This window comes from Ostrea edulis, chromosome 4 (genome assembly GCF_947568905.1).
Source record: "Ostrea edulis chromosome 4, xbOstEdul1.1, whole genome shotgun sequence".
NCBI lineage: Eukaryota > Metazoa > Mollusca > Bivalvia > Ostreida > Ostreidae > Ostrea > Ostrea edulis.
The window spans coordinates 4566602-4576601 of record NC_079167.1 but is presented as its reverse complement, the minus strand read 5'-3'; the positions used below and the strand labels follow the sequence as shown (position 1 = coordinate 4576601).

Below are 10000 nucleotides of genomic sequence, written 5' to 3'. Positions count from 1 at the left end.
CATGTCAGGGTATGAAATCTCCAGTAAATCTCTTGATGTTAAAACTTGTTGGCCTACTATCTGGTTTTGGTCTTTATATTGCTGTGGTAGTCTAAGTTGCTGAAGTAGACAACAGTCCATTTTGTTTTTATGGAAATATTTTAACAGTGGACCGTGTTAGAATTGACCATAAACCATTTACAGATGTAGAATGTACATGTATTGATATTTGCGTCAACCATTTAAAATATTTTGACATTTGTAGTTTGCTAAAATTTGAGAGAAAATCTAAAAACAATTCCTATTTTTGTTTATGTACATGACTTTAAACATTTGATACAGATGGGTTGCATGCTACAGTGTATTCTGTCCAAGGCCCCTTACAGTGAGCTGTCTGGGAACAGGTATATGGAGCCAGATGCCCAGAACATTGTGTCTTACACGTTGCTGAATGTGGTGTACTTCCCAGAAGTGTTTCAATCTCTCAGTAGCCACTACTCCTCTGGCAAAAAAATCTCAACTGAACTGTTAGAGAAGGTGATAGGAGGTAAGAAATCTCAACTGAACTGTTAGAGAAGGTGATTGGAGGTAAGAAATCTCAACTGAACTGTTAGAGAAGGTGATTGGAGGTAAGAAATTCAATGAAATGAAAGCAGCCGTTCCTTAAAATTATACAGTATAATCTGTCAAAACTGGCTGTGTGTGGTTCCAACGAAATTTATGCAGAGTCCGGAGTGCAGAATATTGACAAGTTTAGAGTTGCTTCCCTTGTATGTACGTACTGTCTATGCATACGAGTGTAATGATTGAAAATGTTCTATGATATTACAAAATCATTCAAAATATAAAAAAATATAGGAAATGTATCAATGTTTTATTTACATATACATTCTGATTTAAACAGATATCCACATATTTGGTCACACGGACAAAAGCAATTAATTTCTTGAAATAATTAAGAGTCCAGTGTTGTTTGTTCAATTTATTTTGTTTTCAGTTGTAAATTTCAATTCTTGTTTTGGGATTAGGTAGCTATCATCATTTCTTTTGAAAATGTTTCAATTTTTATTAAGCAGTTTAAAATCTCGGAGTTATATGCGCACTTTTCTGTTTGTAAATAGTCGATTTTGTCTACGTTATTGTCGTCCTCAAGTGCTACGTTTGTAAAGTTTGTGATCATCTAGAATTCATCTTTCCCAGCTTTCATCGTAAATGTATTTAATGGAAATATCGCTTTCAACTGTCTCATTTTGTGAATCGCAAACTTATATAATGCTAAATGATCGACAGGACATGGCGAGCTGAGCTAACTGTGTATCATCACTGTCTGACTCGTCAGAGAGTTCCAAGAAAGTCCATGAGGGGAAACCCTGCTTTTGAAAAACATGACTGGATTGTTAATGATTTTGTTTCATTCCAAGAATGTATCAAATTCATCGATTAATTGAATGTTGTCTTTTAACATCCCTTCTCGTCTCTGTCGATTTGGGGGAGGCCCGTGCACCATTAAATCGTGTGTGATGCTGTCATAATTAAAAAGTGCATCCCCAAAAGTCAGGTTTTATTTAGAACTGATTGCAACTCATTGCCAGTGAAACTCTTTTAGTTACCTGAGGCTCTCCTTGAGACACCTTTTGTGTATACCGTGTGCGATTGACTGAATACCGAGAGGTTGAGGCTGGTTTAGATACAATAGTTATAGTTAAAGGGAAAGGCAACCCTAACCACATAGTTGCTTTTATGAATAAAGTATCACTTACTGATATCGTAATTGACAGTCTTTAACTACAAAAATCCTTGCTTAACAATTAAATCAATATTAATCTATCATGTATTTTAAATTACCCGCCGATAAGAGAGTGGCCATTGGAGTTTAATTTATGACGTCACACCGTCTATTCCAGTTTATTTCATCAGCAGCACTGTAAACATGACAAGTCACAAACAGTTAAGTTTGGAGCCGTATAGATTTGAGCGCGTTCTTTCGCAAGAAGAAATTAAGAAAAGAAGACGTTCAGTCGAGTCACAGACCAGGCAGACGGTACATGTTCTTCATACAAATGCCTGAACCTCAACTTATCATTACGCAAATGATGGATCCACAGTTTACGTAGTATTTTCTTTTCAAATGACTTGGTTAAATCGGGAATTTCGAAAAATAACATTTTTTCACATCTCCCCTTCGCATTAGTGTAACTAACTGCTTGCCAGGAAGGCATCAACCTATATATTTGTAAGATCTACCACATGCACATCTTTGATGATTTCGCAGGTACTTGGGTTCAGCCCCCCCCCCCCCCCCCCCCCCTGGAATAAGCTACATGAGTTGATTTAATTAATTTTTTGTTGAAAATATTTCTAATGCATGTCAACAACGTCTTGCATATCCATAAAGTCCAAAATAATTCAAAACAAGCCCTTTTTTAAAAAAAGTACCCTTGGCCACTGGTGATTATAAGTTCTGTTCTAATAACCAGTGAGGGTATTTTTTTTAAAAGGACTTATTTTGGACTTTATGGGTATACAAGATGTTGACATGCATTAGAAATATTTTCAAGAAAAAAATAATTAAAATCAACTCATGTAGCTTATTTGGAGGGGGGGGGGGGGGGGGGGGGGGGTCCTGAACCCAAGCACCTGTGGATGATCTTAGAATCTCATAAAAAAAAAAAAACCGGAACAGATGGTGTGACGTCAAAATTATTGATTTTTGTGGTCTTGAATACAAAAGAGTTACACATCATGGCAGCCTCTATAGATCGCGGGAATTTAAATTTTTGACGTTTTCAAATTAGTACTGAAGCATATCTAGACCATATATCAACAGAATTGTATGACAAATCTTTATCATATGATTAATCCTATCATTTATCATGTAAAAATCTTTTGGGTTGCCTTTCCCTTTAATTATGAGCAGTGTAAACCGAATACAATGGACCGTGAAAAATTGGTGAGGTATCGAGTGGCTGGTTTACACAGAATAATTAAATTAATAGCAGTTGAGACTGTGTAAGCCAGCAGATATACAGAATACACAGTATCCGGAGTACAGGGAATTATTGATATAGGATTTGTTAAAGAAATGTTAGGGGCTATATTTAGTGGCCAGAATTGACAGAGTACCTGAGTACACAGAGGCTGGTTTGAACAAATTATACCATATATGTATTTTGAAAGGATGGCTTGAGGATGCCACTTCATTTGCATAAATTGCACTAGTAGGGTACATGATATACCTGTCTGGAAGACTGAAACTACATGTACATATTTATGAATACATCAGGAAACCCATCTTCACTAGCCAAGGGTTTACGATCCCCTCCGCTTCTCTGCTGCGTTAGCATGATTTTTGTGTCAACAATTTGCTGCATATGATTGGATGCAGGCCAAGTTCCCTGCATCTAATCAGATAATGTGTTACGTTACACCACATGCAAGACGAATGAATGTGTAAACAATTAGTCATTGCCATTTAATAAGATTTTCATAGTTTTTATGCCCCCGAGATCGAAGATCGGGGGCCATATTGTTTTTGTCCTGTCTGTCATTCTGTCTGAAACTTCAACCTTGCTAATAACTTTTGAACAGTAAGTGATAGAGCTTTGATATTTCACATGAGTATTCCTTGTGACAAGACATTTCCGTGGGTACCAACATTTTTGACCCCGTGACCTTGGAATTTGACCTACTTTTTGAAAACTTTAACCTTGCTAATAACTTTTGAACAGTAAGTGATAGAGCTTTGATATTTCACACGAGTATTCCTTGTGACAAGACCTTTCCGTGGGTACCAACATTTTTGACCTTGGGACCTTGACCTTGGAATTTGACCTACTTTTTGAAAACTTTAATCTTGCTAATAACTTTTGAACAGTAAGAGATAGAGCTTTGATATTTCACATGAGTATTCCTTGTTACTAGATCTTTCTGTTAGTTTTGAACCTTTTGACCTTGACATTTGACCTACTTTAATTTTGTTTTTTACATTGGTCATAACTTCTAAATGGTAAATATTAGAGCTTTCATATTGTACATGAGCATTTCTTTTGACAAGATCTTTCTACTGGTACCAAGATATTTGCCCTTGTGACTTTGGCCATCTTCGGAATTGGCCGTTATCGGGGGCATTTGTGTTTCACAAACACATCTTGTTATTTTAACAACACACAAAGTGTAGTTGAAAAACACATTTTCATTGGTTGAACATGATGTAATCCAAACAGAGTTTGTTTTCTCTATCCATTAGAGGACACCACTCAAAGCACGAAAATCATGCTAATGCAGCCAAGGGTCGTAGAAAAGCGGAGCGGATCGTAAACCCTTGGCTAGTGAAGATGCAGCAAACCAGGTTTGATGAAGCTAGGCCTTACAGTGTACAAGATATGACAGACACTATTTTACAATGTATAGCCATAAAATTCCAGTGAGGCCATAGTGACCTAATACTAGGCTGTGACACACCATTTCCCCCAATGTGCATCAATTGACCAAGTTTGATGGTCATAGACCACAGTGTGCAAGATATGATCTGGATACAATTTGAGTAAGTATAGCCATAAAATTCCAGAAGGATGCCACAGTGACCTATTTCTGCCTTTTCCTTGAGATGCATCAGCTGACCAGATCTGATAGTCCTAGGCCTCAGTGGGAAAGATATAACCTGGACAGGAAAAAAGCTATCAGACAGACAAACAGACAGACAAACAAACGGATCAGACAAACGGACAGGAGAGCTCATACCGTAATACAGCTTGTCAAATGTACTCGAAACCAGAGTTCACAGGAAACAAATGAATATACCATACCTGTCAGTGTTTAATATAGCACGAGATTTGATGATGTTTATAACTTGTATTTTTGAGCCCAACAAAAATTGCTCATACTCTATTGTACATGTATGTGTGTTAGTCAGGGAGTGGCCTTTTCCTGACTTATCAGTTTTCTACATTTTCGTGTATTTTAAAACGAAATTTCTCCCTTGCTACATTGCAGCACAACAACACATGCAGTCATTTGATGTTCTAGATGAAGTTTTCAAAAGTGCTCTGGATTTGGAATTTTATCTAGAGTAAGCTCTTATATCATTCAACGTCGGGTCATCTTCAAATTTATCTTGATACTTACATATTATTCAACAGAAATAATATTATATACATTTCATTCTTTGGATATGATTTTACATTCTAAATAAAAATGCAGCAGAATATGTTAAAATTTCAATTTGTGTACTTTTCAGGGAAACACGTGGCACATTTATCAAAACGTATGTATTATTTATGAGATAAAAATGAAGACATGTAAATCTTTTTCTTCCCCACACCCCTTTGGTATTTACTGATCTTTATTCTTCAATTATACTTAGCCCGGAGTCTACCCCTGAACAGTTTAGAAGGCTCTACAAAGAGTTCATGCCAATGCCACTTCATCCTAAAGATGAGAGATTTTGCACATTTCATGACATCTTCATAGGCAGTAGTAGCTGTTTGTACTATTCTGACACTTGGGCTAAAGTAAGTATTATAATAGAATCTGAAGAATTAGATTTCATTTCTCTATATTTTGGTGGGTATATGTACTGATTTTTTCCCCCCATTGTCTTCATTTTAAAAGATGGTTGCAACTGATGCTGCCTCAGCTTTCAAAGAAGTTCTCAATGATGATGAAAAATTAGCCATTGTAGGAAGAAGGTAAAAATTAAATAGTACAATAAATCTCATCAAAACTTCGATATTTGACAGTTACAAGGCAAAAATATAATTTGATTTATAGGGGTGAAACGATGCATCGCAATGCGACCGAAATGCGATGTAGTGGTCTTGATTCGATGTTCAATTTATTCGGGGTCTGTTTCGGTTCGATACGGTTCTAAAATCATTGCACACATTGCTCTTGATAACACGGTTTCTGATTAGCCAATGGAATTGAAAATTGCCCAATCAACATATGAGTAAACTTTGCTGTATCAAAATGGACGCAGTCGAGTTGAAAAATGCACCCCCAACGTATAAATCCTGGGTATGGCGACATTTCGGCTTTAGGACAAGTGATAAGAGTGTTGCTGTATGTTAAACGGTTTTACATTATGTAGAATTTATTTGCAGAGAGCAATAAATACAACGAAACAAAAAATCTTAGCATTATACAGAATTTGGTACATGCTATTGTATCGAATCGAGACTAAAGTATCAAAAATCGAATCGAATCGAGAAGGTACTGTATCGTTTCACCCCTATCAATGATTTATGGAATATGCCTTTATAATCAAAATATCATTTTTTATTGTTTCTCCGATTAGATTTAGGGACACATATTTAACAATGGGAGCAGGAGTTGATCCCAAAACTGTATTCAGAACTTTCATGGGAAGAGATCCTACTCCAGAACCTTTCCTATCCAAATTCACGGAGGAAAATTCTACTACAGCAGAAGAGTGATAAGAAGTCTGTGATATCTGGATAGATGGACAATTTAGCTTCATCATCACTAGTGTGTTGTCAGATGACAGAAGCATCAGATTATTCTGTTGCGAAGAAACAAACTTTAAAAACAATTTTTCGCTTGCCTGAGCTCAAGTGAGTTTTTCTGATTGAAATTTGTCATTCGGCCATTTGTAAACAAATCCATCTGCTAGTGGACTAATTTCAACCAAATCTAGCACAAAACATCTCAAAGTAAATTCTTTAAAACATTCTCACTTCAGAATAAGTTAGGTTCAAGTGTCAAATAAATATGATCTTGTCCCATGAGTCAGTGTTGGGTTTCAATCGGGTGCCCAGTTGTTTATACATGTGGTTCATCAACATGAGCAATCAAAAAATGGTGAGTTTTTGTGGTCTATGGTCCCTATTTGTTTTTTTGATTATATATATATATATATAAAATAAAGACAAGACATGTGCATACATTTCTTTTATGTTTTATTTGTCAACTATAATAGACATTTTGTATCACAAAAACCGCAAGTCCACAGCCGAGCATAAAATGTGTTCATACCAATGGAAGTATAGTGTTCTGTAACTCTACATACTACAGATCATGATGCTGCAGCTATTTTAAATTTCAAAGAATATTTGTTCAATTCATGTATTTCAATGATAATGCACCAATCACTTGTCAGTTCTGGATGTTGGTGAATGGCCATATTTCATCACTTCAATAATAAGTTTTGTGTTGATAATGCACTACTGAATGAACCACAAGCCAGTACCACCACGACAGGGTGGAGACTTGCTCACATGATGACCGGAGTCACAAGCCAGTACCACCACGACAGGGTGGAGACTTGCTCACATGATGACCTGAGTCCTCCCACTGGGCCTGCGTTTTTGCCTACAATTTATGACAAGCAAACATACATGTACATTTTACACACACACACACATATATATATATATATAGTTGTAAATTGAACATTGTTAGTCCACCCATTTATTCATATTTTGCAGTGAATGATTTTATTGTTATTTTTTTTGGTCTGAGCTATTTATACCGCCAAGATTCGGGAGCCTTTCTTTGTTAGTCTACAGACTGAGCTTTCCTCTCAGGGCATTTCGAAGTGAACTTCTAAAAATCATTTCAATACCTGGAATTCTGTTTAGACATGAGGGTTTGTTTATAATAACATAATTCTAAAATGTCTATTTAATGCAATGAATTATTATAAAACTCTATTTCTTTCTTATTGTTTTTGAATTTTATTGCAAACTGGGCAAAACATACTTAGGTTCATATTTAGTGGGACTTTGTCCCATTTATACCACAATAGTAAGGTGCAAATATTTTGAGTATTTTCTGTGCAATTTAATTAATTCCGACCTTTTGATCAGTTGGTATGTTTTGCTACACCTTACGTAATGAATTATGAGAGTAGATCTATGGATTTTATATCCTTACCAATATAGAAAGAGCATGTACTCCATTTTCCAGCTCTTCCTTCAAAATCTCATTGACTAAACGGTGTCTCTGTGGATAATAAATTAAAGTCATTAAAGAGAGTTTCTCTATATGTTTTTGAAGTCAACTATCTGCTTTAATAAAATAATTCTGTTTATCTCTAATCATAAATTGTAAACAAATATTTTCTTACCTGAATGAGAGGCATACCCTCGAATTCATCACTTATGACAATCACTTTAAAGTGGGTCTCTGAACCTAAAGTAAATGACACAACACATGTACTGTAAATCACATTTAATTCGTGAGAACTTTATGCTTAATTTTGCGAGACTAGTCATTCGCAAAAATTTATTTCTACAAGACTTCACCAATAACTAATGATTCATGAAAGTAATGTCTTGTGAATAAATACATAATTGAATCCTCCTGAAAATAAGGCCTCACAAAATGAGAGGAAAAGTTTTTAAGCTCACATACCCCGAACCCCCACAATGAATGACAATGGTACATATTGAATGACAATGCTATGCAAAAAATGCCTTTGGGCTATACTGTACTATTTTTATCCATGTAAGTAGATGTCACTACTCAAATCATATGTGATGTTGCTTAAAAATATGAAATTTATGAACAGAAATATTTTAATTGCATATGGCTTGAAAACCAGTTTCACACAAGTTGCACTAAACAGTATATTGGCCAAACTTCTATGTTCAAAAGGGGCATAATTCCCAAAATTTTCCTGCAAATATGCACAGCAACATAGCATCTCCTTGTTTAATGACAAAGTTTCATGAAATTCTGTTGAGCAGTTTCGGAGACAAACTATTTCGGTAGCATATTTGAATTTGGCCAAACTTCTAAGTTCTATGCCCCATAACTCCCAGAAAAACTTGATGTATCGACGTGACACAAATGTCCCCACCTGCAGTAAAGTCAAATGTAAGAAATCCACTGAAGTATAGCATTGAAGGTGGTATTCAGATTGTATGTTACACGCATTTAGTACAATGAAGAACTTGACAACAATCCTTTGTATGTTTTTACAGCCCTAAAAGAATCTGAATCCAAACAAAATGACATGTAAAATTAATTAGTTACTCGTGCCTCTAGACATTTAGAAACAAAGTCCATAATTCAAAAGCAAAATCAGAAAAACAAAATTGTTTTAGGGTAAAGTGACACCCAGAAAATTGAAAGCAGTAATTTTTAAAATCCAAGGGGCAACTCAAGTTCTATATAAAACAGGAAATGTTTGTAAGACATGTATGCCCCCCATGGTGCAAAATTGAAAAGGGTTATACAGATGCATCATTTAATTGATAGTAGTGCCAAACTATTTCAAAATATTGAGCAGACAATATCTTCCTATGTCCAGAATGTATTGACCATTTGACCTAAAAATGAAAAGGTGTCATCTACTCCTTATGCTGTACCAGTGTACTAAGTTTGATGTATAACAAGCACAGGGTTCTCAAGATATTGAGCAGACAGTATATTCCCATGTCCAGTTTGACCTTTTACCATGTGACCTCAAAATCAATAGGGGTCATCTTCTTCTTAAGATGTACCAGTGTACCAAATTTGATGTCTGTCAAGCAAAGGGTTCTCTAGACATTGAGTGGTCAGTATATTCCCATGTCCAGTTTGATGTTTGACCATGTGACCTCAAAATCAATAGGGGTCATCTACTCCTGAAGATGTAACAGTGTACCAAGTTTGATGTCTGTCAAGCAAAGGGTTCTTAAGATATTGAGTGAACAGTGTCTTCCTATATCCAGAGTGGATTGACCCTTGACCTTTTGACCTGAAATTCAATAGGGGTCCTCTTCTACTCATAAATAACCCACATATGAAATATTACGATTGTGAAGAAGTGAATGGTTCTCAAGATATTGGGCGGACAACATGTTGTCTACCGACCGACAGACGGGTGCAAAGCAATATGCCCCTCTTCTTTAAAGGGGGGCATAAAAATCAGTTCAATATCTTAAAAGGCATTTATTGTCAAACATCTAGAATACTGAAATAGGAAATAAGTCCAGAGGAAGTAACATCATAAAGGGTCAATAAACCTAAACAAGATGTGAACGCATATTAATTAGTGATTGAAATTCCTAAAAAG

General features: G+C 35.7%; 2 protein-coding genes across 2 annotated transcripts in view; one reads left to right on the top strand and one right to left on the bottom strand.

Moving 5' to 3' along the window:
- The window catches only part of LOC125670671 (probable ATP-dependent RNA helicase DDX27), a 30736-nt gene extending 23853 nt beyond the window's left edge, over positions 1-6883 (top strand). Inside the window, exons 26-31 of the mRNA XM_056161725.1 lie at positions 322-526; positions 4972-5047; positions 5216-5242; positions 5342-5489; positions 5590-5666; positions 6275-6883. Of these exons, the coding sequence (XP_056017700.1) occupies positions 322-526; positions 4972-5047; positions 5216-5242; positions 5342-5489; positions 5590-5666; positions 6275-6413 (672 nt within the window). The 3' untranslated portion in view covers positions 6414-6883. The remainder of the gene's footprint in view (positions 1-321; positions 527-4971; positions 5048-5215; positions 5243-5341; positions 5490-5589; positions 5667-6274) is intronic.
- Positions 6880-10000, bottom strand: part of LOC125670669 (DNA-binding transcriptional regulator BolA-like) — an 8876-nt gene continuing 5755 nt past the window's right edge. Inside the window, exons 4-6 of the mRNA XM_048905981.2 lie at positions 8066-8130; positions 7873-7941; positions 6880-7308 (exon numbers count right to left, since the gene is read on the bottom strand). Coding sequence (XP_048761938.1) covers positions 7228-7308; positions 7873-7941; positions 8066-8130 — 215 coding nt within the window. The 3' untranslated portion in view covers positions 6880-7227. The remainder of the gene's footprint in view (positions 7309-7872; positions 7942-8065; positions 8131-10000) is intronic.